The 27,412-nt window shown below is 46.7% G+C and overlaps 2 protein-coding genes across 3 annotated transcripts in view; one reads left to right on the top strand and one right to left on the bottom strand.

Moving 5' to 3' along the window:
- The window catches only part of LOC144108809 (complement C3-like), a 92,574-nt gene extending 73,197 nt beyond the window's left edge, over positions 1 to 19,377 (top strand). The window contains exons 30-41 of one of the 2 annotated variants that reach the window (XM_077641990.1): positions 2,423 to 2,533; positions 3,418 to 3,523; positions 3,613 to 3,648; positions 4,754 to 4,832; positions 5,855 to 5,942; positions 6,929 to 7,000; positions 7,842 to 7,947; positions 8,993 to 9,082; positions 11,489 to 11,593; positions 14,321 to 14,404; positions 15,298 to 15,442; positions 17,788 to 19,377. In XM_077641990.1, coding sequence (XP_077498116.1) covers positions 2,423 to 2,533; positions 3,418 to 3,523; positions 3,613 to 3,648; positions 4,754 to 4,832; positions 5,855 to 5,942; positions 6,929 to 7,000; positions 7,842 to 7,947; positions 8,993 to 9,082; positions 11,489 to 11,593; positions 14,321 to 14,404; positions 15,298 to 15,442; positions 17,788 to 17,929 — 1,164 coding nt within the window. In that variant the 3' untranslated portion in view covers positions 17,930 to 19,377. The remainder of the gene's footprint in view (positions 1 to 2,422; positions 2,534 to 3,417; positions 3,524 to 3,612; positions 3,649 to 4,753; positions 4,833 to 5,854; positions 5,943 to 6,928; positions 7,001 to 7,841; positions 7,948 to 8,992; positions 9,083 to 11,488; positions 11,594 to 14,320; positions 14,405 to 15,297; positions 15,443 to 17,787) is intronic. The other variant, XM_077641989.1, reaches the window with a different exon arrangement.
- Positions 19,378 to 22,676: 3,299 nt separating this feature from the next.
- The window catches only part of LOC144106495 (venom factor-like), an 83,554-nt gene continuing 78,818 nt past the window's right edge, over positions 22,677 to 27,412 (bottom strand). Inside the window, exons 37-41 of the mRNA XM_077639316.1 lie at positions 27,320 to 27,403; positions 26,166 to 26,267; positions 24,100 to 24,183; positions 23,302 to 23,446; positions 22,677 to 22,821 (exon numbers count right to left, since the gene is read on the bottom strand). Coding sequence (XP_077495442.1) covers positions 22,692 to 22,821; positions 23,302 to 23,446; positions 24,100 to 24,183; positions 26,166 to 26,267; positions 27,320 to 27,403 — 545 coding nt within the window. The 3' untranslated portion in view covers positions 22,677 to 22,691. The remainder of the gene's footprint in view (positions 22,822 to 23,301; positions 23,447 to 24,099; positions 24,184 to 26,165; positions 26,268 to 27,319; positions 27,404 to 27,412) is intronic.

The raw sequence follows: 27,412 nt of genomic DNA on the forward strand, positions 1-27,412 counted from the left end.
AAAGTGTTTTAAGACTGCACCATAAATACAATTCCGACGCACAGCAGTATTCCTGAAACACGTAAAAATTAAAACTATTAAAACGTTTATTTGCACGTATGAAACAAATTTCCGTTCAAGAGATTTTGATATTGTTCGCCTCCCCGCCTTTGGGCCTCATCATTTTTTATCTTCGGAGCCTTTTTTGTTCTTGCAAAAAAATATACCATCTAAGATGAAGACAGTATCGGTGCCTTAACTCTCTACTACACATATTTTGGCCGTAACAAGCTTGCCAGGAAAATCGGCTTCGTGGACATGGTGGCAACGAAACACTGCGCCCATCGGGCCACTTTGTGACTGAGCAGTAAGGGTTTGCTTAATGCTATTCGATTGAAACCACAGGGCTAGGGTAAAGAATGTTAGGTCGAGGAGAAAGCCAAAAATTAATGGCGAAGCCCTCTGTGCTAATGAGCACAATCAGGGCTAGCTTCTCTACATCGTGCTCCGGCAAAGTCTTTATGGCGGTGGTGTTTTGATTTTTGCAGGGTTACAACAAGCGTTAAATGGTGTGCGAAATGCGTAAGCTTTAACTTGGGAATCTTGTTGGGGCAACCAGTTTGCCGTTAGTATCTAGAGAGAATTCAACTTGCCTCTAGGTTGTGGTTTTGTAGTGATAGCTACATTACGGTAGCATTTCGAGCCTTCAGGGTGGCTTCGCCGTGTCGGTGGCTGCGCTGTCACCCTATGGCTGCGCCATCACGCTGTCACGTGGTGCCGAGCACCTGCCTGCGGCGCGGCGCTACGCTAGCCACCGTAGCGGCGCCGTGGCTGATCACATGATTCGTCACGTGACCAGCCACGTGGTGAGGAGCAGCTGCTTCTGCTGGCGGCGCGACGCGCCGGCGAAACCGAGCTGCCACAGCTGTGCGCATGCGCCGTGTCAAGTTGGACGAAGATGAAGAAGAAACGCCAAGCGAAACGGAGGGGCGAAAGACTGACTTCGCAATTGAACTGAGCAAGTTCGGCCAGCTGTAGCTATCGCGTCACTCAAGGTTTATCCAGAGCTAAACCACCGTCAATTTTTTTACTTTCCGCGTATCTGAAAAGTTCGAATAGGACGCCCGCCTCGGCTGAATCCGTAATTTTTACGCAATATGACTGATGTGCCACGACGCCGGCAGTTTTATAATAACTGCTTCGGCCGCTACTGCGCAGGTGTGCTGAATCCTGCACATTGATGTCATTTAATGGTGTCATATTAAGAGGCATTTGAAAGCGCTTGGCGCCGTCTCGTTCCGAGTGCGCACCTCACCTGATAACGACGAAGTTGCCCGAGGCACACGCCACCGGCAATTTGCAGCGGGTGGTCACGTGGTCGCGGAGGCATTTTGGTGACCAGCATTACAAACGCTACACCACGTTTTCCGGCAACTGCCCTTAAAACAGCGAATGCTGTCAAATTTACAATCACAATGAGGCATGAATGGTGAACCAACAATCGGTGGTTCCATAGGCATTAACCACAATGGCTAGAACAACAAATATGCCACAGTCGTCACACCGCAGTGATGAGGTGTGAAGCTCGTCAGCACCTATTTTAACGCGCTATCACACAGTGTGGAGCCCGGCAACAAATCAAGTTTCAGTCGCGGTAAAATGGGGGGGACATTTCAGCTCGAGCTTAAGAGTATGACTCATTAGCATCAATGGGTCCCTCCAATGGCCTGAGGTCGTCTTTGCATATCACTTCGCAGATACGGACGCGTTTCTTAATTTATTTTTATATGAATTTGCTTCATTCTTATTTCACTTTATTTTTATTCGCCACAAGACAAACAAGGCCTTCCTTTTATCGAATTCAGTCAGGCGTTGCGATCGCCAGCGCATCGCATGTCGGACTCGCGACACGAAAGTCGCGGGTTCGATTCTCATCTCCACGCAATTATTTTATTTCGCATGTTCTAATTACGTTTGAGTGATGATGCGACATTATAATCAAACGTTTATTTGATGTTTTAAGCATTTTCAATGCCGTGTGACGTGGTGACCCTGAAGACTAATGATGAATATCCTCACACACGTGACGTGTGTGGGAAAATATGTCACGTGGTCGTTCTTGGTGTTACGTCTTACTCCTCATTATTCGGTTGAGAGCCTGTGACGTGCATCGTCATCGAGCGATTAGAATTTCGTCCTGACCCTCCATGAACTCCTGCCGAACGTGTGCTTTAACGTTATCGCGTTATTAAGTAAGTTATTACACCACATTTTCAGCCGCCGAAAGATCTAATATTTCCAGCGGGAAACTTTTTCGCTCTGTCGAGGTCACATGCAATTAAGGTATTGAAGAGACAATGACTGGGGAAGATGTTCAAGGCTTTACTTTCCCGAGTAATATCAAATACTATAACGATGTGTCATCTTTTCCTGTATTCTTCAGGTTCACGACGTGACGGGTAAGTTGCTCGTCACAGCGAACGGAACCGGAAGTGGACTGCTCTCCGTGAGACTCAAGTACAACGTGCTCCTCCCACCTGAGCTCGTGTGCATGGTAAGCTGCTTGTTTAGGTCGCGAAACAGCCTTCATTAGCACAATCTTTTCTTCGCGGTTAAATCATTACAACTCTGACAAATTCCAGCCTGCTGAAAAAAAAAGGCCACAGCCTAATGCGCTGCACAAGGTTAAACGCTTGCATTGTTTTTACGAAGAAACCAAGTCGAAAAATACTGCAATAAAAATTTCTGACCTCAAAAGTGCGATTCCTCTAGTACTTTGGGTCCTGCATTTTCGCGACGATAAGAATGCTTTTTATAACGATATCAGTTTCTGCAGTGTCACACGGTGCTCTGTCGTCATGACAGATGGTGATATCCCGATGAGATCCGCCGCGATATACAGCAAAGTTGCTACGACAGGACTAATTACTTTTTTTTTCGATGCGCTAGCACTACAGCCCGGATTTCATTGGGGTCTGTCCGAAGTCGCGCCATGACCTTGAATCGCGAGAGACGAGCCGGCGGCGACGCATGCGTCACGCGGCTTAGCCAATGGAGAGGCGGCGTGGTCGCCCAGCTACAGCCAATGGGAGAGCGGCTGTATCACAGTTGCGGCCGCGTTCCGCTGATGGTGGGGGATTCTCGCTGCGGACTCCGGACTGAGCGGCCATGTGTCGCTCGCGCTCCTTCCAAGCAGTGGTAGTGCGTCCACTTCCCATTTCAGTAATTATGCAAATCGGTGGTCATTTGTTTCCGCTTTACGATCTATTCACGTAATTTTGACAGGGAAGCAGTTGGTTTTTCGCTAAGGAAGCAGCACGTGATGTACAGCTGGGTCATAACGAGTGTCATTCGTGACTTCGGAATGAACTGCCGCCACGTACGTGGTAAGTAATAAAAGCGCTTATGATTTTTGATCAATTTTCTTCGCTTTCTTAGTTCAACATTTCAGTTCGAGCTGACATTCATACCCCGAAGGAGAAAAGCGCTGCAGTGTCGGATTTCCCGGAAGAGCTTCTGCTCGAGCTACTGGGAGAAAACAGGGGTAAGCACAAACCACCAGTACGGCGCTTCCATTGAACATACAAGTACGCTATAATCTCTAACGTTTTCCCACTGCTTTTTGTGCGACAGCACGTCGATCCGGCCGTGCCGGCTGGTCCTTGCCAGGTGAGCGATAATTCTGGATTCTTTCCTGCACATTGCAGCTGAAACAGCATTAGTGAAACGGAAGTGGAGTCAATCACTTCACTTCGAATCAGTCTTTTTGTACCCTAGGAAACCTCATGCACTAACTGCGGAAGACGCTACCATTATGTTGCACGCAGTAATAAACCGCCTAGATAACTCTCCAGCACTTCAAGGTGTTCCAAGCTGCGTTATATATAAGAAAATACCTGTACGAGGCACATACAATATAGCCCTGCGCTTGAAGTAAAGGCTGAAGTACAAGAAAGGGACTAAAGAAACAGCCAGCTAACTTACGTCTCAGGACTGAAAGATGACATTACTCATGTCTTATGGCTCATCACTGCTTACGCCTGTCGAAGAATATGTGCTGAGTAGCACCAGTGAAACTGTTTCATAACGAGTTGCAAATAAACGCACATTTTGTCCCCCCTTTGTCAACGTCACTGGCTAATGTTTCACAGCACCGCAGTTTCGAACATCAAGCAAGGTATCCCAGCTCTTGCATTCTGAAGTCCGCGCAGGGGCAGTATTGTTAAAAAGAGGTATCTGTCGTGCATGCCTTGCGGAGTAGCTATTCTAACCGACAAATAAGCTCACGCTGAACGCTGTGACATGCAGCTTTTAGACGCAGGCGACATAGAAGCGAAGCTACAAAAAACACCGTCCGCAATATAGAGCGGACCATCTTATGCCGGAATGATGCCACTAATATCGTCAAGGAATCGTATTAGTGGCGTTTCACCCAGAATCTTATATACTCCCAGCCATCCTGTAGCTTTCATTGATTTATTTATATTACACCTCCGCCAAGCTAAGGGGGGATTTAATGACGGTAAAAGCGACCTACAGAGGCAGGACAAAACTGCCAGCCGGAGGCAGCAGCTTCAGCACGAGACTCGCACCCTTCCGACCAGCATGTCGACGATGCGCGGCATCGCTTAGTGGTCCTCATCTTCTTCTTAAAATTTATTTAATTGTTTACTTATTTAACTATTAGTCATTCATTAATTTAACATAGGTGGAATCAAATTCAAAGCGCATGTGTAGCATTTTTCCGTGGGTGTTTCTTTATTTGCACTGACAGGAATCACTGGTACTACGGCCTCCCAAAGCGGCTCGTCACAGCAGAGCAAGCTCATTTACGACGTCGAAGTGTGTGCACAGTAAGACTCGCCATGTTTTGATTTATTAACATCTTGTGTTTTTTTTCTTGCCTGCCCACAATTGAACACTTTGCAGTGTGCCTTTATTTTGTGGTTACGTCCTCTGAAAGATATCCCCGTCATTGTCGAAGTTTTATGCATAGCTGCTTAATATCTGGCACGTAAAAATAGAAAATGAAGTTAGTTTGTAGCGCATGTACAAAGACCCGTGCATATACAGAGACTCTCACTCTGCTGCAACTCTTATATTTGGAGTTGGCAGTACTGAAAAAGAAATTTCGGCGGACACTTAAGCTTGCATTAAGGGTATGATGAGACAGCGTTAATGACCCCCTTCAGCGGCCTGGGGCCCCCTTTGCATATAAGTTCAATGACACAGAGACACTGTCGGACAAGACGTACACGGTCTCCCTTCAACCTTGTCGAACAAACATATTCCTCGATGTCCTTGGGGTAGGGTGTCGAACTCAGGATCCGAGAGGAATGGACTCGATTCCCATCTCACCCCAATTTTATTTTCAGTGAAGCTAGTGTACTTTACATTCTTACACGTCGTAATGACGTTCCAGTCCTGTTGAGGAACTGTATTCACAACTTATTGATGTTTTATTTACTTTTCAAACCTGCTGCTCCTCGTGTGACGTCACTATCTTTACGACCAACCCTCATTTTCTCTCTGAACGCCGGCGCTGCCGGGCATTGCCCTGAAGGGGAGCCTTAGTGTTTTTGCGTTAAAATATATACATTCCCCACAAACAGACTTCCAACGTTATACTTGGAGAAAACATCAAATCTTGTCTGCACCAGAAGTGACAGTAGACCACCTTTAACAGGGTAGTAATCCAGCCGTGTCATACATTCAGTAATAAGCACTATGCTTGCAAAGCAACTGAAAGAAATGGTATCATCAATTTAATAAACCAATGTATTCAGTTTTGCTATCAATTTGTAAAATAGTAGCAGGCTGGTGTAATTATTAACTCAATAGGAAATATGAGATATGTGTAACCGTGTTTCCTCAGGTACCTTAGTGAGTCGGACTCTAACATGACGGTCATAGAAGTTGGACTCCTGAGTGGCTTTGTTCCCATTGCAGAGGACTTGAAAGCGGTAAGAAAGTTTCCTTATCAATATAACTGAGATTCCCAGGAACTGCGCATATGTTTGAGAGATTTTATGTGTGGGGGCCAGTATCGTAGTTAGGAGCACTGGAGAAGCTCTGGAGTTGTGTTGATAAGTGCATCGATAGGATCTACAGGTGGCAGCTCTAGTGAAGATCGCGGAGGGTAGATCATAAAGTTATAAACTAGACATGTAAAAGTTCCGAAAAAATTTAATGCCTCAAAAAGAGCTAAAGAAACTTCGGAAATGTAATAAATATTACAAAATCGGTTGAAAGAACAGAATGTCTGCCATTTACGGCCATTTACCCCTCTAGTTTCAGGAAGAAAGTATATTTTTGCGAATTCTTCTGCGCATACATACACAGTTACGTGCCGCTTTGCCAGTGTTATTTAATGGTTCCTACCTTAAGACTGTCATGAAAGTCTAATCTCAGCGGCGTTCATGAGACAAAGAGGTTATCAGCCGGGTCGTGTGGCATTAAGCAAGTTAAGCAAGCCCCCTGTGCGACACGGCAACCGATAACAAATCCAATGAAGGGGACCCATATTCACATGTGTTGACGACAGAGCATACGTTTCTTCTTAAGAACAGCCAGTCCCGTTACGGTTAACGGCGGCGACATCCATAATTTTCAGTCTTCATTGCACCAGCCACAGCACGCTACAAGTTCAGACGACGACTTATGAGATATAACTCGTATGTGCAAGCGTGCTCATGATTCTTATGCTATTTTCGGTAGACGGTGCGCTATGCACCGGAGGCTTTACACCGTCACTCGTAAGATGGTCCGCGCGTTTCGATTCAAACCGTAGCGGTCTCTGCAATAGTAAACTAGAAATTGAAAGCCATTTGAAGCCAAAGCAACATAACTTGCATCAGAGACTGTTTGAAGTGTTTCTCTAATGGCTTCAATTCCGTGGATGCCCCAAGAGTGCTGAGCTTACCTTTCTGGTCTGCTTTCATTTTTTCAGGTCAAAATTAAAAATCAGCTCCTGGCTAACTACGTCATAACTGAGAAGAATGTAATGCTATATTTTCATTGGGTAAGTGTACAAACCCCATTGTGCACTGCACGTTTTGTGCTCGCCATGAAGCACTGAAATATGCACTCGGAAGAATCATTTATTTGTTCTGAAGAGGGAGCTTATATATCCAGAAGGGTGGTAGGAAGGAGGAATACGCAAAGCAAAAAAAAAAGCACTGGGTATATATGCCCTGTGTGCTGCCGACGGCCTGGGCGCACGTGGATGGGGACACTTCCAATAGTAAGGCGGTTTCTGGCTATTTACTGGTGTTCCAGAGCAGGATTGCAAATTTTTTTTTGGCATAAGTGCGGTTTACTCACGGTGTATCATGGTTCGTTTCACTAGTTCGTGTAACAAGTGCCGGCCCTGCACGCGCGATACACACAGTGCTTGCTCTGTAAGGAACCAGCTCCCTCACCCCACATCCCGTCTAGACACACACAGAGAAGGGCCCACTGTCCCGTTGTATTCTCTCTCTCTCTCTCTCTCTCTCTCTCGCGCGCGCGCGCGCGCGCGCGTGTGTGTGTGTGTGTGTGTGTGTGTGTGTGTGTGTGTGTGTGTGTGTGTGTGTGTGTGTGTGTGTGTGTGAGTGTGTGTGCGCGTGCGTGCGTGTGTGTGTGTGTGTGTGCGTGCGTGCGTGGGTGGGTGGGTGCGTGCGTGCGTGCGTGCGTGGGTGGGTGCGTGCGGGCGTGTGTGCGTGTGCGTGTGTGTGTGCGTGTGTGTGTGCGTGTGTGTGTGTGTGTGTGTGTGTGTGTGTGTGTGTGTGTGTGTGTGTGTGTGTGTGTGTGTGTGTGTGTGTGTGTGTGTGTGTGTGTGTGTGTGTGTGTGTGTGTACTACATAACCGTATTGCTCCTGCAGATACCATGGCGAAATGCAACCTGCCTCAAGTTCAGGACGGAGCGTCAGCACGTCGTCTACAACGTTCAATCTGCTCTGGTGAAGGTGTACGACTACTATGACCCGAGTAAGTCCCACTGTCTTCAAATCGCTTCATGCATGCGAATGGCCGCGAGAAGTAATTTTACCACTCCAGTTACCAGAGAAACCTTGGACCAATAATTCGGTTCTGCTGTGTCACACTCTGCTGGCGCTCGAGAAAAAGCTGCAAGTGACTCTTTTTAGTCAGCGGTCACATTATCAAAATTCTTCGCAACATAAAAAAGACCCTGATTCAACACCGCCGCCACGGCTTCTATACACCATAATGCCGCGTATATTTGCAGTGTTTGTTCGTTTTTCAAATCTGCCGCCACACCACTTTATCACTTTGTTTGCGACGCAAGACGCGACTAGATTTATCTCGATTGATCGCAGCCAGGCAGATCTGATTCTACGTTGTTCCGGAATGTTCTAGTAACTTTGCGCGCTTTATCTCGAAACTTCGCTATCAGCTTTAAATTAAGCACGGCTGACAGCGGTGGGCATTCTGTTCGACGAACGCCAAGCACGCCTGTCGCTTCGCCGCCGCCGAGTGATTCAGTCATTTTGGGTGCAGGTCAGCCCAATAAACAGTTTTCTTTTAGAAGACCCTTTTGTCTGTCTTCATCGCTGCTTCGACTGCCGTCACCACTACGTGACAATATGCAATAACAATGTCCGAGGACATATATAGTCACACTCTGCTGGCGCTCGAGAACAAGCTGCAAGTGCCTCTTGCTAGTCAGTGGCCACATTATCAAAGTTCTTCGCAACATAAAAAAGACCGTGATTCGCCACCGCCGCCATGGCTTCTGTACACCATATGCAATCACAATGTCCGAGGTCACAAATTAACTCTTTTTATTAACTGCTCTTAATTGCGGGGGAAGAAGGCGGGGAAGAGGTGGAGCGAGTCGGAGTACAGGTTTGATGTTTCTTTCTTTACTTTTTTTAAAATTTCACCGCGATTTTCTGCATGTGTGCGTCATAGAGCATGGCACTGCAAAGAACTGTTGTTGCTTGAAGAAATTAGATAAACCAGCGACGGATCACTCTTGTAACAGTGCGATTCTTGTTCGCGTCTTTACCAGCGCGTTCGTGCACGCAATTCTACGGTCCTGATTCGACAAGCCCGCTCCTGAAGCTTACCTGTGAACGAGACGAGTGCCGATGCGTGGAAGGTAAGTACGGCTACTAATCGAGAATACAGGGAAGTGGACAGGGGCAGTGATCTGGCATAGGGTTAAAGAGATTTAAAAAGACCAAGAAAATTTAAGAATTACCTGCTGATTCATAGAGTCTAGCAGAAGGTTGCTCTAAACCTTAGGCAAACCCTATTAGTCTTATCTAGGCCCTAGAGTAACCTTGTAGAGCCCGCAGAGTAGTCCAAAAGAATTCCGCTTGGTGTCCTGGACATACGAAGGCATGAATTACGATACTCCTGTGTGTACATGCGTGCGCGTGCCTGGGTGCACGTGCGGGTGTGTGCGTGTGCGTGCTTGCGGGAAGTCTAAACACTCATTATATATAGCGCAAGGTTTCCTTCGTACGGTAGCAGGAAAGTCTGATGGAAAAGCGCAGTTCGGCCCATTTTTCCTTCCCTCCCAGTGCATTTTACACTTTCGCCCATGATCAGACAGTTACTGCGCCTTTCCTATCCTCATGACAGTATAAAATCTTAGTATCAGTCGCCAAAACATGCAGGTGACGTGAAAACTGAGTACGTTTGCTGCAACGACATTGCAGAGCTATCACTGTTTTGAGAGTAACGCGCGCCAGCATGGCTTCCGGCACAGCATTACTAAAGTGACAAGAACGCATATATTTGCAATATTTTTCACGTATACTCTCTATAATATGCTCCTTTGGTGGAATTCGCACGTTGGAGGAAGTGTCCATCAAGAAATAATTACGTTCCTCCTAGTCGTTACCATGCCGTCACAATAAGGCACGCCTGCACCTCAATCACGAAGGCCTAAGTATAGTGAGTAAAAGTGCATAAAACAGAATTTTTGTTTTTATTCATGGGAATTCTTCATCATGCATTTTGAAAGTACTAGTTTGATTAACAGTACCTCGAACCTTCAAGTGCTTTATTCTTTTTCGCATAACCGATTTCTAGCCAACCAAGTTGAGTATTCACGCCATATTCACGTCTAAGGAATATTAACTGGCACAAAGCGATACATACATAACTGGGGATGACTGGCTACTCGCCGGTGTCCTGCGTTCCTTGTTCATCTCATTCGTTTTGCACGAAGAATCTGAGAAAGCGACTGATCGACTAGCCTAAGCAAACGCTTCATACTTTGCAAACCGACGGCTGGTGGATGACGACACCAGTGTAAGTGCACTTCAGGCGCTTTGAACTGTGTACCCAATAGCATCCTCCGGACAGACAAAAGAAACCTGAAGAAATAAGGCTGCCTCAACTAGGTTAAAGCTCGGGTAAACCATTTGACGAGAGACGAGTTGTTGTTGCTGTTGTTGCTACCCTCACATAAAGACGAGATGTCCCTCGATTTTTTGTGCCTTTTTTAATCCTCTTTCACGCTTCCTGTACAGCTCCCCTTCTTTTCTTTTCGCTTTTCTTTTTTCTTTTCTTTTTATTCTTCTATTCTTCTTCCCTTCTTTTTAATCTTTCTATTCACTCTCTCGTCTTCCCTTAGGCTTACTTCGTCTTCGCCTTTTCTTTCGTTTCTTCGCTCTCTTGGCTTGTCTTATGTCACCTTGTCTTCATCCTCTTCGTATTTTGTCTCCTCGTCTTGCCTCCTCTATCTTCGCGTGGCTTGGCGCTTTAGATCGCTGGCCTTAACTTGCAGGTTTCTGCAAGAACTACAGATGCTGAAATGTGATTTATTTACACGTGCTCTCAGAACAAAGTCCAAGTAACGGCTCTCGCCATAAAAAAAAATCATACTTTTCGCCTTTCTTCGTGATGATAAATTACACCACTAAGTGCGCCCCATCTTCCTTGTTATCCACCCTATGAGGAGGCCCACTCAAAGTTTCGCCTCTAGATCACGTGACTGCACAGGTTTTGACCATTTGGCAAACATTTTCACGCACCTGCATGTCAACGCTGCTGTTTTTGGTTGCGGCACAGAACGGCAATGACAACGCCTCCCAAGCAGCGCAGGTAATCGGCCCAATATTGCAACAGGATTGTTCCAGTCTGGTCATTTGTAGGGCCGGCCTTTGCCAATACGGTTCCATTGTTGGGCCAATTACCTGTGCTGCTTGGGCTTTTATCAGGGAAGAAGTTTCCTGTAGATTTATCCTTTGAAAAAGAGGCCTAAGTTACGAGTCCCGCTTGTTAAATGCTGCAGTAGACTTTTTTGTCTTGTTACCTGCCCGGAGCTGATGACGGACCTCTTTTTGGGACGAAATTTCACGTCCGTGGGAGAACGGTGTGACAACAGCAGCATAGTTTAAAAGTGACTAACTGGAACAAACAGCTTCTTGTTCTGAACGTATTGCTGGGGGATAGAATATTTGTGAAAATATGTAAGGTGTTTGCGAAACAACAGAAGCTCAGACAAAGCGCCTCAACATAAATTGCATTGACGTGATCGGTGTGTTTCCAGATGAATGCCCACCCAGAGAACCCTTCAGAACAATTGACAACGTGGGAGCGACTTCTGAAAAGAGGCGCAAGCTGCTCGACCTAGCTTGCAAAGAGCACGACTTCGGTAAGTGATATTGTTTAGTGTTATTTTTTTCTTGCGTGTTGCCCCCAGTACACGAGCTTGTCCACAAATCGCACAATATGCGTTCACAGTGCAGAGCTGAAAGAAAAAATGAATCACCATTTCTCACCACATTCAAATTCGACTTCAACATTCAGCTTCTCATTCAGCATGTATGTGCATAATTTGAAAAGTATGGACGGCATTTGGTGGCTTACAGTGCTATGCACCTTGCAGAAGCATCATCTTGACAAGAAACACTAACTTAGTAGTACTTGTAGGCACAGCGTGCAAGCATAGGCTTTCCATTTGTCTCAAGTTTGGCCAAAACCTGGAGAAAGCGATAAGACGCTGTGCAATACCGGCGCGATGGCACCCTTAGAGGCAGTAAACATGAGCAGCAAGCTGGGTCGCACCATTGTTTCATTGATAAAACTCAGTTTGGGAAAAACAAAGCTTCTCCTGAGCTTGTTTGTCAGGTGATTGATTATACATTGGTCATTTTTCATCATTCCACTTAACTTAATTATTTTTTCAGATGATGATGCGTCTCGGTAGGCTTATTTTAAGCATGTCCCATTTTGAATAAGGGCAAACTTCGCTAACGTACATGACGAACATATGAGATGAAGCAGTCCGGAAATTCCCATGTCCCGTCTGCGGCATTTACTGTATTCCTGCTTCAGAGCAGAAGCTCTTTCTGGGAGTGCATCTGCCGAAGACAAACGCTAAGATGGTAACAGAATTTGAGGCGCCCCTATTTACCGTGCTGCATGCAGTACGGGTTCAAGGTGCGATCGTGGGATGGCGCTTGTGACTCTCGCTGTGGAATCGGTATACACGAGATACGTAACGATTTATTCGACGCACAGTTTAACGCCGGCATGGAGGAACGAAAGAACAGGAGAGGCGGTTACGTCGCATTTTTTGAAGCCAGGATGCACCCCTGCGCTCCAACCTCTTACTTGGCCGCCGTCTCAGCGCGCTTGCGCATGCGCACCATACAGTGCAGCCGACGACGCCGCTGCACCCAGAGTTACCATTGGCTGCGCCGGCGGCCAAAGAATCCCAGTAGTCCTTGCGAAAGCGCGTGACTTCCGGCACATTTTCCGGCGTGCAGCTCGGATAGCGAGGGTCTCTCTCTCTCTCCTGAGATTTCCTTCCTCCATGCAAGCAGGGGAGGAGGTGCTGTTTACAGCTTCTACGCTAGAGTGGGTCGGCGTTGCCGAAGCTTATGGATGGTGGTAGTTCGCAGCGTTCGTTCTTCGTCTCACGTCGTTGTATAAGGCGGGTCTCAAGGCGTGGCTGCCCTGCACACTCGTATCCGGGGACCATACGAAGAGCTCGCGCCGGTCCAGTGCAGGGGACCGAGGAACGAATATGTTCTTGACGGTAACAGACCTACGTGCGTGGTGGGTAACACAGCAGCGCGCAGATCGCAAATAAAAGGATGAGGAAAAGACCGCTCCAGCTGTGTTGCGTTGTTTACACAGTAAAGCGAAACGTGCATTACTTATGCTCAGAAACGCAAAGGCGTCCTGAGTGTGACCTCAAGATGCTCACTTCAGGATGTACAAACTAAGGATATCCTCTTGAGGATAGGGAATTTAGCCATGATCATACTCAACAAGTGCTCAGAAGGTCCAGTTCGGGATGAAGACGTTCTATTTCAGGACGTCCTCAGCACGTTTTGGTGCTTTCTTGGCGTTAGTGAAATTTGTTCCCAATGAATGATATCGACCAACTGGTACACCAAAACGTGCTGCTAAGCAGCCTGATTTTTTGTTGTATGAACTGTCTATTGAGTGTGCAGGAGTTAGGACATACAGCCGATGGAATATAAGCTGTCGTGGAGGTCTCGTCTAAGTGACCTGATCCTAAAAAGCACGTACTCCCAACAAACGGTACGCAAATGTAAGAACTCCTTCGCTCCTTAGAGTGTTTTTTTTTCTTATAGGGCAGCTACTGTGACACTTGGGCGTTCTTGTTATTCCATGCCATTCGTAACATTACTGCCAAAAGATTGAAAAAAATGCGACCAAATTCGGCGTTGGCAACGGGGTCCTGGCTTCTAGAGGCGCCGGTTCAAAACGCATGGAGGAGATAATTCTTATTGATGGAAGCCGCGAAATATAAATAATTGTATATTTAATACGACCGCCTGTGTTGCATATTCAGATGCAATATTCCAAATATATCAAAGAAAAAGCCCCGTAAATTGTTGTACCGTTTCATAGGCATGTCCTGAGCTCGATAAGGAAGGATTTTTCATGTCGTATTCAAGGACTACACCTGAAACACTAATTGTTGCCACTTTGAAAACTGAATAATCAAAACATGGTAGAGCACACTAGAGGCCAAGGTCCTAATGTTTTGTGCTGAATATCCTTTCTATGTAACAACGGTTCTTTGGTTTGTTATACTTCGCAAGTGTCTTCAGAACTCAAAATACTTGCCACTATAAACCTGAGCCCCAATGGCACTCGTTTAGGTCCAATGCAAGTTTCCGGCGAATATATTAACAACCTTTAGGAATATATTGTCTGACTTCCCGTGAGGGGCTACTGTCTCGCATCTCAGCGGGTAGTAGACAACGATAATTGCCGTTGGCTCCATTAGCTTTTACGAACACCACGCTGCACCCATTAAAGCTGACTGCTCGTCAATTTAAAACATAACTCTGAGAAGCAGGCTGGCGGATTTCTTACTCTGTGTTCTGTTCTGATGCAGTGTGGGTTGGAACCGTGTCTCGGAACCATGTCACCAATGGTTATCGCCAAATCGAACTTCGTGTTGACACGGTGATCAAACAAGGTGATATATTCCACATATTTCTTTGTTGAAGCAATCTGAAGCGTAGACCTTGCTAAAGAATTGAAAGCATAATACTTGAGACATCTGCTGACTACCAAAAGGTCAGCACATACGCAATTCAAAAGAAACCAACAGTCCTTAAGCCGTATTTGTATCTGGGCTTTTGGTTCGTATCCAGGAAAGATACAGGAGCGCTAATACGGGCACTGGCGAAGTGAGGGAACGTGTGAGGCAACGGCTGGCGCATGCGAATGCTATTTTTTTTTATCTACAGCTTTTGTTGACGAGAGGAGAGGTGTTCTTTTTCAGTGCGGCAATTAGTCCCGTAATTTTCCGTCATTACAAACGAATTCCATGAAAGTGATATTCTCTTTCCATGGCCTCAAAGACGGTTGGCTTCTGTCTATACATATCGTGACGAGCTTCTCAAATCACTTAGTCATGCGTGCTAAAACTTTACTTGTGTTAACAATTTTACTGTAATCCATATAGTGACTGTGTAACGGCTTCGTTGCCGTGCGTTGTACATATGCATAATATCTGCTTGTTGTACGTAGTTAGCACGTAAGCAAAATATCTGCTGAATGAAACATCGTGACAATTTTTCATGGCCTCTTTCCTACCTTCTGACGTTCAGGCATGCTATGAAAGTGAACAGTAGATCACGTTATCTTTTTTTTCAGTTCTAAACCTAATCAAAATAATCGTTTATTGCAATAAGGTGAATCGGGCGTGAGGAAAGCATGTAAAACTTTCTACAAGACTAGTCTGGCTTGTCTTCCTCGATTTCCTCCGTAGTCACACGGACATGTAAAAGAGAGAGCATATTAGAATAATACCTTCAAGATAGACATGAAACACGTGAACAGGTATACAGCCTTGATCCCTTGCAGGCGCTGAACAGAGGGAGGCCGCCTTGACGGGCACTAAGCTGTTCGTAGCTCGCAAACACTGCAACACGGCTGACATGAGTGAAGGCTCACGCTACTTTGTCTTCGGCCGAGACGGCGAGCTCTTCGAGAAGGACGGCGTAGTTGTGTAAGACTCGGCGTATTTTGTCTTCTGATTTTCTAGTTCACGTTCTATTTTTCTTTCTTTCGTTTGGGACAAGTTTGCACAGCAATATTTCGAGGCGAATAGAACTGTCGAAACGTAGGGAACGGTTATATAAATATTTTTTCTGCTTTCTTACAAACCCGGATGATAACGACAGAAGCTCCCCATAGCGCTTCCGGCGGAATAGCTTCCAGAACCGTCAGTACGGTGTATGAATTGGTGCCCAGACACGACAGTGTTTTTGGCCTTTATTGTTTCGGCGTCTATTGTATGCTTGAAAAGTACGTCGAGCAATCCTTTTAAGCTTTGCAGACGGGCGCACAGGTTGCAGCAGAACCACAGACGTGCTTGGAAGCTTGCACTCGGCAAATCGCTCCAGACAGCAACAAGCAGGGAATAGTGAGAAACTGCTGTCGGTCTTTCCGGAGGGCGCAAACATCGCGGCCTAATGTACAAAAGGCGCAGATGTATGTAGTCTGGTAGGACATCTACGCACATCCTGCACTCAGTGTAAATGTTTTCTTTCCGATGCGCTGAGTATCCCGAGTTCTATTCAACAATGATAATGCCTCCACCGTAATCAACTGAAACTGAACCGCCTAGCTGGACGGCCAAGATGCGGCAACGACAACCTAAGACGTTACATTAGTATTTGTTTCTTTTCTATTCCGGAAACAGTGTGATTTTGCTTTTAGACACAGGCCTAAATGCAACCCACGCTCTTAGTTCACTTTATCCAAAATGAACATTTGCCAACTAGCGGAACAAACAGAGCCGTTTTGTATAAAGCCAAAAACCTGTTTCTTTTGAGCAGCAAGCACCTGACCTCGAGGGCACTGATATGCTCTTTGTCATCATCATCACATCTGCGTCGAGACCTTTCTGATATACGTCGGATTTACCATGTCCCTTCCCCGCTGTCACATTTCCTCCCAAACTTCCTAATCTCATCTTCCCACTTGACTTTCTGTTGCTTCCTGCTATGCTTGCCTTCTCTTAGAATCCATTCGGTTATCATCAACGAGCATCGGTCAGCGTGCCGCCATGTTACATGCCCTGCCTATGTACCCATTCCTTCTTCTTGATTTCGAGTAGAACGTCATTATTCCCTCATTAACACTGCTTTCTTTTCTTGTCTCTTAACGTTACACCTATCTTTCCCTTTTTGCAAAGCTCGCTGCGTTTTCCTGCCCCATAGGTTAGTAGCGGTAACATACAGCTGTTAAACAGGTATGCTTGGTTTCCCCACTTGTACTCCACTTCAAACCGCAAATGGTTTGATAGCCGAATTGCAGCATGGCCCAGGCCACAAAGGGGTTCGTCGAAAAGGCTGATGCAGTCTTACTTGCAGTCTGCAGCGATGTGGGAAAAAATACCCCGATGTCATCTAGTCAGATGTGAAATGTACAGAGCTGTCCGCACAAAACAAAGCTATGTTTGGCCGAGCAGGTGCTGTAAATAACGGTCGCTAGTCACAGGACTGGTAACGGTGCGAAGTAATTAATGGGCAGTCCTTGCGTACCAGAATATTCAGCATTGGTGTCTCATTTCTGCCGCCGCGAATCGCTGCGTTTCTGACGTCTCCATAGTCTCCGCTTTACTTCAGGAAGCGGTGGGGAACCAAGTTGTCAGCGATTCTCAGTTCCCTCCTCTTTATCATCGCTGCCTCGAAGGCACTTCACACAATTTACACAGGTGCCCACGAAGATTTGAGTCAATTACCTCGCCTTTCATTTCATGGTGAAAATCATTATCTGGTGCCTCGATCCCTTGAGAGCTAATGCAACCTTCCGGTCGTCATAACCTCCTCATAGCTCTCGCGTCTTCCATTTCCTCAATGAACACCACCAGCCACGGTGGCTCAGTGGTTGCGGCGTTCGGCTACTGATCCGGAGTACCCGGGTTGGAACCCAATCGCTGCGGCAGCATTTCTGCGGAGGCAAAACTAAAAAAAAAACCATGTGTTGTGCGATGTCCGTGCACGTTTAGAGATCCCCAGCTCATGGAAATTATTCTCGAACCCTCAACTAGGAGTCGCTTTCTTCCTTCTCTCATTACATCCTCGCTCCCCTTCCTCCCTGTGCCTTTGAGAAGGCCACCGGGAAGTGAGACAGTTACTGCACCTTTTTTATTTTTTATTTTACTAAGCACTTTTTATTAGTCTGCTGCTCTAAATACTTAGGGCATCTGCTATCAAGCACTGGAAATCAGCGACGTGTTTCCCTATTTTTTTCTGGAAATCGGCTTAGCTTCGGGTTTACCTTAAACTTTTCCGACTAATACCACCGTAAAACATTGTTTGCGCCCTAAATATTTTTTTCTTGCAGGTCTCGCTACATTCTGGATAAACATGTTCGTCTCTTCGACACAAAAACGGCTGGGACATCACAAAGCGCCAGCAGGATAAACTCCGTCCTACAGTGGCTTACAGCAAGCATGCAAAGATCGGGAGGATGCCAAAGTAGTTGAGAGCCGTCCTTCTCAACACCAGCTGTCATATTGCGGATATCGTGAACATGGGCTATATAACGGTCATTTTGTGGGATGCAAGCTTCACTGCATGACGGCTGCGTCGACAACTGAAGGTGGCAAAATATTCTGTGAGAGCATTTCCGGTCAACGTCAATACGATACCATGCCACCGAGTGCTGCGACACGGGTACAAGATCGATATGCAGACTTCCGGGAGGTTTTTTCTGTCTGTCAAGCAGCGGTCTTTCATTAAGAAAAGAACGCTTCTGCGCTATTCGATTGACGAGGGTGATGTCGTTATAAAGGCAATCTGCCTGGCAGAGCTGTAGAGAATGATTAGTGTAGCCCTTTGGGGGTCAATCAAGTCTCAGCAGATGGAACTGGACGTTCAGGATGTTTGGCGCTTGTTCTACGCACTAACTTAAATGCGATCACACAAAAGTGAATAAATCTGCAAGGCTCCATTGGTGTCGCCTGACGTTCATTACACTGATAGCAGTGTTATACCAACATAGGGCCACCGCGGTGGCTCAGTGGTTGTAGTGTTCGGCTGCTGACCCGAAAGGTGCGGCTTCGATCTCGGCCGCAGCGGTCGAATTTTTATGGAGGCGAAATTCTAGAGGCAGTGTCCGTTAAAGAACCCCAGGTGGCCAAAATTTCCGGAACCCTTCACTAAGGCGTTCCTCATAACCTCATTCGCTTTGGGACGTTAGACCACCGTAAACCATAAGCCATACTAACATAGGGTGCGGGCGACCATAGCCACGCTAGCGCTGTGTAGCTCTGTGTAACGGCGTATTCCCCTATTACTGCTTTGGCAGAGAGTGATGTGTAGACCACGAAGTGACTGAGGCTGCTATGGACATGCGTTACGGGCTGCTATGATAGGAAACTGCCGAATCGGCGCGGGTGGTAGGAATCTTTAGGCGCAGTAGTAGGATGCTGGGCTGGCGCTTCCCATGTGACCCCGATTAGTTATCGCGTGGCGACGGTTCGAATGGCATCGCGTGTTCCCTCACCCAATTCCATTGTGAAAAGAAGTTATCATGCCACTGTGGCACGTCGGCAGTGCATTAAAATTCGTGTTGTTGCTAGCTGTGCATGCGTGCGAGACACATGTGGGATCGCTTCTGGCTAGAGTGATAGCGAGGCTGTCGAACCGGAAACGCATGTCCCATGCGCAGCATTTTCGCATTACATTTTTCTATTTGCGCTTACAAAATGATCTTTGAAAGTCGCAAGCAACCACTTGAAGAACACATATTCTTGGGCAGAGCGTCTTTAGTGCATGTAACACTTAATACTATTATTCTAATAACACGTCATCTCTGTGTACCTGTATTCTATGGCGGCTTCCTTGGATTATCTTCTCGGAATTATCCTGCGGTGAAGCCAACCCGTGGATAAAATGTAAAAAAAGAAAAATATATCAATTAATTACTACTTACTAGGTCTGACAAGATGACCGTCGCTTTTTTTTCTGCCACTTCACCAGTGTGCCAAATTTGGCAAAAGTTTTATGCATTGAAAACGTGGTCGCTTCTGCAGTGGAACAAGACCAATCTGTCACAGGTGCGCATTGCTAAGGAGTGTTTTTCTTGCATTTCTAAGCCACCTAAACGCGACCCTAGAGATATATGCCAAGTCATGCTCTACTAATAGGTTAGTGCCACGTAGGTGATAGCAAATATACATGAAGGAAGCCATTCTTACTGAAACAAATTTTGTAAGCCAGAAAAATGCTTAAAAGTGCAGCACACGTAGCGCCGCTTCACGCAGATAAGTACACCTGCGGCTATTGAAGTACTAATGCCCTTCCTCGGGGAATGCTATTCCGTCCTCAATGAGCTATTGCCTTGGGAAAATGTGGTAGGGTTTTAATGTAGTTAAACCGAGCACACGTGTTAAAGCAGGCGTTCATTCTTCACTTAGAGCAGACAGTTAAGCTACGCAGTAAGGGTTTGACGCGACATCTTTAGTGGATATATGGCCACATATGCAGAATTGGTCATTTTCTACTTTACATTCAGAGATCCCTGGGAAATCTCATACACTACCAGCGCAGTGGCGCAGCGGTTAAGCGATGCGCCACTGCACTGGAAAATGGCTGCTTCTATCATTCACCGGTAGGCATTGTACGACCCCTATATTGATATTTTCGAGCAACCTCTCGCGACAAATAATTAACTGCCAACTTCCAGGGCTAGTTGTGATGACGTGAGACGTTTACGCGACCTTGGTGGCGCGACGCTCTTCTTCCATTGGTTACAGCTGGCACGACGCCCTTCTCCCATTTCGCTGCAGCTCGCGCGACGCCCTAATCCTATTGGTTACAGCTGGCGCGACGCCCTTCTTCCATTTTACTGCAGCTGGTGCGACGCTCCTCCGAACTTACACGAGCTTCCTCCCATTTCGCTACAGCTTGCACGACGCTCCTCCGAACATACCCGAGCTTCCTCCCATTTCGATGAAACTTGCGCGACGCTCCTCCGAACTTACCCGAGTTTCCTGCCATTGGCTCCTCCCATTGGCTGCAGCTTGCGCGACACTCCTCCGAACTTACCCGAGCTTCCTCCCATTTCGCTGCAACTTACGCAACGCTCCTCCGAACTTACCCGAGCTTCCTCCCATTTGGCTGCAGCTAGCGCGACGCTCCTCCGAACTTACCCGAGCTTCCTCCCATTAAACTGCAGCTAGCGCGACGCTCCTCCGAATTTACCCCAGCTTCCTCCCATTTCGCTGCAGCTAGCGCGACGCTGCTCCGAACTTACCCGAGCTTCCTCCCATTTCGCTGCAGCTTGCGCGACGTTCCTCCGAACTTACCCGAGCTTCCTCCCATTTCGCTGCAGCTAGCGCGACGCTCCTCCGAACTTACCCGAGCTTCCTCCCATTTCGCTGCAACTTACGCAACGCTCCTCCGAACTTACCCGAGCTTCCTCCCATTTGGCTGCAGCTAGAGCGACGCTCCTCCGAACTTACCCGAGCTTCCTCCGATTTCGCTGCAGCTAGCGCGACGCTCCTCCGAATTTACCCCAGCTTCCTCCCATTAAACTGCAGCTTGCGCGACGCTCCTCCGAACTTACCCGAGCTTCCTCCCATTTCGCTGCAACTTACGCAACGCTCCTCCGAACTTACCCGAGCTTCCTCCCATTTCGCTGCAGCTAGCGCGACGCTCCTCCGAATTTACCCCAGCTTCCTCCCATTTCACTGCAGCTCGCGCGACGCTCCTCCGAACTTACCCGAGCTTCCTCCCATTTCGCTGCTTCTTGAGCGACGCTCCACCGAACTTACTCGAGCTTCCTCCCATTGGCTACAGCTTGCGCGACGCTCCTTCGAACTTACCCGAGCTTCCTCCCATTTCGCTGCAGCTAGCGCGACGCTCCTCCGAATTTACCCCAGCTTCCTCCCATTTCACTGCAGCTTGCGCGACGCTCCTCCGAACTTACCGGAGCTTCCTCCCATTTCGCTGCAGCTAGGCGACGCTTCTCCGAATTTACCCCAGCTTCCTCCCATTTAATTGTAGCTTGCGCGACACTCCTCCGAACTTACCGGAGCTTCCTCCCATTTCAATGCAGCTAGCGCTACGCTCCTCCGAACTTACCCCGGCTTCCTCCCATTTCACTGCAGCTTGCGCGACGCTCCTCCGAACTTACCCGAGCTTCCTCCCATTTCGCTGCAACTTACTCGACGCTCCTCCGAACTTAACCCGGCTTCCTCCCATTTCACTGCAGCTTGCGCGACGCTCCTCCGAACTTACCGGAGCTTCCTCCCATTTCGCTGCAGCTAGGCGACGCTTCTCCGAATTTACCCCAGCTTCCTCCCATTTAATTGTAGCTTGCGCGACGCTCCTCCGAACTTACCGGAGCTTCCTCCCATTTCAATGCAGCTAGCGCTACGCTCCTCCGAACTTACCCCGGCTTCCTCCCATTTCACTGCAGCTTGCGCGACGCTCCTCCGAACTTACCGGAGCTTCCTCCCATTTCGCTGCAGCTAGGCGACGCTTCTCCGAATTTACCCCAGCTTCCTCCCATTTAATTGTAGCTTGCGCGACGCTCCTCCGAACTTACCGGAGCTTCCTCCCATTTCAATGCAGCTAGCGCTACGCTCCTCCGAACTTACCCCGGCTTCCTCCCATTTCACTGCAGCTTGCGCGACGCTCCTCCGAACTTACCCGAGCTTCCTCCCATTTCGCTGCAACTTACTCGACGCTCCTCCGAACTTACCCGAGCTTCCTCCCATTTCACTGCAGCTAGCGCTACGCTCCTCCGAACTTACCCCAGCTTCCTCCCATTTCACTGCAGCTTGCGCGACGCTCCTCCGAACTTACCCGAGCTTCCTCCCATTTCGCTGCAACTTACGCAAAGCTCCTCCGAACTTAACCAAGCTTACCCAATTGTACTTAAGCTGCAGCCTATATAGATTATAATCCCTTAATTGCGCAGAATTCTAAAAAAAGTGGTGCACTTGCCCTTTAAGTGCCCTCTAATGTTTGTGCTTACTGCCTTTCTCTCTGTCGTCTGTTTTGCGCTGTTTTGATAATGAAGCCTTCGATTTCTTGGCGTCGCTCTCATTGCCGCTTTCCCTGTGTTCGTGAGAGAGCACTATTCCAGACGTACCAACCTCAAGCAAGAATTTTGTCCTTTGTCTCGTCTTGTGCTCCGAACTTACCCGAGTAGTGCTTTCAATGTGGCAACAATTGTGCTGCCGCTCTCAAAAAGGCAACAACAATGAGTGACTACTGCTTTTGATTTCGGGATTTTTATTCATTGCAGCCACCTCGCCTTTCAAAGGGTCCAGCTAGCCAGTCGAGGGTTTTTTTGATAGGGCGTTTGCGATCACCTGTTCTGCGGTCGTAGATGCGAACGTACTGGTTGAGCGGGTACCTAAGACTGCAAAAAAATAAGAAAATCGCGTTACAGAAGGATGAAACATCATGGTCTGCTGTTCGACCATAGTGATTTGTGTGAAGAAGTGTTTATAAATTTCATGGAGAAGAAAAGGGAATGGTCCGAACCACAATAGTAGATTAGATTAAAAGAAAAACCTTCGGTCTATTCGTTACACTGAATATGTATTCTAAAGCGCTCAAAACGCACTGGGAAGTTTTGTCCGCAATGTAAATCAAAGCCCTCCGAAATTCATACAAGCGGCACAGGTGAGCCTGCCTGACTTTAGAAACGCCAAAAATATCTCGACTGATTTTCATCTTGAATTTTGAAATAGATTCTTCGCATGGAGAGCTTCGCAAGAGGTATTATCTAGCTGTTCTGTATACCCTGGTTGATGTGGTGCCGCGGTCGAGCCCTCTCTGCTGTCGCATCACTTCCTACCAAAGGCACGCTGGCACAGCACTCCTCAAACAAACCTACCTGGTGGCTTCCTCTGTGACGTGCTGGTCACTGTCTTTGCCAAATATAATGTACTCCCTGTTCACATCAAGGTCTGTAGCGTTGCAAAGCTCTCGACCTTGGAATACCCTCACGTTACCGGTCAGAGTCGTTTTGTTCTCTTCTCCTGGAAGTATAAGATTTTGCAGGACATTTTTGCTGCGTAATCGCAGAAAGAGAGGTTATTACGCAGTGTCAATAAAGAACAAAGTAAAACGCAACGTACTTAAGATACAGCTAGACACAAAACACTTTCTACAATTAATTAGGAGGTCGTAGGGCAAAAGAAGTTATGCCATAACGTCACACTCGAATCTAAAGACAGTATAATTAGGTTGCTGGCCAAAGCCGCCGCCTTCTTATTTTCGTGAATCACATACAGAGACATTTGTCTATGCCTAGGGCTGAAAACCGTTATATGCACTGTACTGTCGCACTCAACATGAGCTGAAACACAGAAGGAGGAGCAGGAGGTCAGTCCTGGAAGCAGTGTCAGCCCCGCGGTGCAGGAACTCGCGCAATTAGCCGTTAATGCAAAGAACGAGCATTCCATGTATGTGAAATTATAGAATTGCGTATCAAGGCTCAGTGTTTTTCTGCAAAGCGGAATCTTCAACTAAAGACGCGATAGTGCATTAAAACATTTACACATACATACTTCATGCCGTTAAATGCATCCTTGTTGCATTTTCCAGGCAGAAAAGCATGCGATGCGCTGCTACTCGCTAGCCTTCGCGATGCGAGCTCATTCAGACAAATCCACTGCATTAGAATGCTCACCTTCCTTTATAACGAGGCTGATGTTGAACGCTAGGTGCCTGTAGCCCGTGGTCACGTACTTGGAAACAACTTTTCCTTTCCACACTGCGTAAGGAAGTAGACAGAAGGTTAAAAGGTCAGAGGAGCACTATCAAGAAACGTCGGTTTTTATAGTAAAGTTGACGTGAGATACATTCTTCAAATTCCAGATCGGATGAAGCTTCCTATATCATGAGCTTAAATCAGCAGTTGAATGAATTAACATATTAGAAAGCACATCGCACCTCTTTTTTTTTTCAGGCGGCCTGACGCTCTGCGTCATCTCAGTGACCCAAGTCCTTGGTAAAGCTGTTGACTTAACCATAAACACGGCGCGGCGTACGATATCAATAGAGCGAAGACTTTCCCCTTATAAAAAAGGTCTATAAATAGCCTATAGACTTCTTATAGGCTCTATTATCTTCCTACAGATATTTGTTTTTGCCTATTCATAGTCTATTGTGATTCTATTGATAAATGTCTATTAAAACTGCATGGCAAAAATTATAGATTGTCTGTAGGCTGTCTATAAGATTTGTATTGCCGAATATTTTCTAGGATTCGTCTATAGAGAGTCTATAGACTTTATGGACAGCAATTCATGGAAACTCTATAGACTGTTTAAGTATATGTTCGTAATGGATAAAAAGACGATACAAGAACTTGTTCGCAGTGATGTATTAACTGGATAGCTTATGGGGCGCTTTTTCATAGAGCTAAATTGGCATCAAAAGCATTGTGACGGAGGAAAGCGATGAGGAGGAGAGGCGGAGAGGGCAGCAAGTTGTGGTAGGATGATGAAAAAGAGGTGCAGAAGGAAAAGGGGATAGCTCGTGCTTGGCTACAATTTTAAAGTAAAGGGAAGGTGAAATGGTTCCTTGAGAATTTGAGGTTCTTCAAGAACTCAAATCTATGAAGCTTCAAGATAAATCATGCCTAGTTTTTTTTCGCCAGCGTTTAAAATAGTGACGCAATCGCCGATTAAAACTGCAGCGATAGTCACGCTTCTCCTTACTACGATAGAGAAGTGCGGAGAAACTCGTAGTGACGTCATTGTTGCTAAAATTTCAGATGTCCGCTACCTTCGCCCACGAACTGCAGTGAGTCTTCCAACACCACCAAACACTGCTTAGTGGGCTTCACCGTCGGTGGCGTTGGTTTAATTCCTTGAAACAACCGTTTATTAGCTGGAAACGCAGCGCTGCCCTATGTGACGTCATCGTTGCGGCCTATGCTCATCGCTGCGCACTGCAGGGAAGCCTGACCACCAATGCGGGCTATTCTGCCACTACGTCAGCATTTCAAATCCTAGCACAAAAATACTTCGCTTGCGTTACCTCCAAGTTTCACACATTGTACCCCTCTAAACTCGTCGAATTCTTCAACCTCTTCACCTGCCCTTTAAGAATGTCGCATCGACACTGTCATCCCAAACAGACATCGTTGTCGACGCCGCGTGTGTTCATGCTTACAGGAACAGTAGTTTAGCCAGTCATGCGCTCAGACTACGAATCCAGTGTACCAGACCTAGGGTCCTCTCCTTTCTCATCGCCTTTCAAGCAGCTTTTTACGTAAGGATGTAAACACCGCCTCTATAGCCCTTTCCCTTCATTCACGCAACAGAAAAATCGACTTGTATTGTCACCTTAACCCCCACAAAAAAGATGAGAAAGGGCGTCAACCTTCACACGATCATAACAGTAATTTGAGGAAGATGCCAATTTATTGCGCAAGCAAAACCAAGAGTCAAACGTGCATCTTCTGGAATACATGAAAAGTATTTTTTTTAACTCGCATTTGGAGAGAAACTAATACAGTCGACTGGCTTTAGTTCTTGTTTTGGCCATTACGGATTTGTACTTACTCGTAACGGTCTTTTTGAATGCATCTCAGGCGCAAGGTTGGAACCTGTCATCCTCTCTAGACTTTCGGTACTCATTCTCTAAGCGACGCGTCGCCTCTTAGCTCGTCAACGGTGAGTGTAATGTGTTACCAGAAATGCCAACAATGCACTGTGCTTCCAAAAAAATCAATGAAGCGGTACATACCGAAGTCATGCTTGTCACATGCTATTTTTTCTATGATGGCCCGCTGCTTCTGTGTTGTTTTGTTTAAAAGAAGTTGGAATGTTTCTGCAATGGGGCACTCCGCTGCGTATGGCAAAAAGAATTGAAACATAAGGTTACAAATTTTCATAGCGATCAAAACCCTTTTAAGCTAATAGGCTCTGAAGACTGGCAATTTTATAAAAACTAAAACTTTGGTAAAATACGCGAAAGCTTCGATAGAAATCCAGCCGGATGAGTTTGCGAGTGCATTCGCATAACGTTCTGCTCACTTCTGTTATGTTCGTATAAACATTTCGGTCAATTCTGCTTTCGGGTATGAGGACAAAAAACAACAGTGAACGTTAGTGACGTATCACAACGTTGCCCTTTATGGATGCAGCTATAAGGAACATGAATCACGAACACGTTGATACCCTTCACTTTGTGAGACGTTGCAAGCCGTCGGCTTGAAACTAGGTGCCGATTTCCATCACCCGGCACTTCGGGATAAAGTACTGAAGTGCCGACCGGTGTAAATCAAACAGTTAGAGCTCAAAAGTATGTCGCTTTAAAAAGGGCTAAGGTGAAAGCTTAGAATGCGTAGATGCAGAATCAAGACGCACGTCTGCCCAATTTGGGCATCTGTTCGCTGCTGCCACTGGAAGCCTCCTAGCGTCGGATTCGCGAAATTCAGTGGGAACCGATCTTTGTCAATGCAACGCCGAGTGAAATCCCAAAATACTTACATTTCTACGCAAAAAACCCAACCAAGCAGCAGTTTTCGCAACCCGTATTGAATTCGCTAACAAATCCTCTATGACATTCGGGCCCAGTAATTCTGCGTACGCATTTTTTGGTGCCAGGTTTGTGTGGCCCTTATGTGGTTGCGTAAGTTACAAAATGTTGCTTTTTTAATCTGCAGCGCACGAATCACGTTTCAATTACTGCCGAGTTTTTTTTTTTTTGCCTAAACCTGCAGCTGGTTTCTTGTTAACAAACAGAAAGGGCTATTTTTCTACTCTTATCATCCCATAGAAGTATATTCTTAACAGGCACACGCTACATAGCGAAATAAAAGCTAAAACCTGTTCTCGAGATGGTGAGTGTGAAAATAGGCAATGAATAAAATGGAAGCTGCACCTAAAGTTCCATACCTGCGGTACATTTGCATTGGCTGCCTTCGCAAAAGAAGCCCACCAAGGAACCAGCGGGCCTGTAGAACTGACTGCAAGAATCCTCTGAAAAGC

Source organism: Amblyomma americanum, chromosome 10, assembly GCF_052857255.1.
Source record: "Amblyomma americanum isolate KBUSLIRL-KWMA chromosome 10, ASM5285725v1, whole genome shotgun sequence".
In the NCBI taxonomy this organism is placed as follows: domain Eukaryota; kingdom Metazoa; phylum Arthropoda; class Arachnida; order Ixodida; family Ixodidae; genus Amblyomma; species Amblyomma americanum.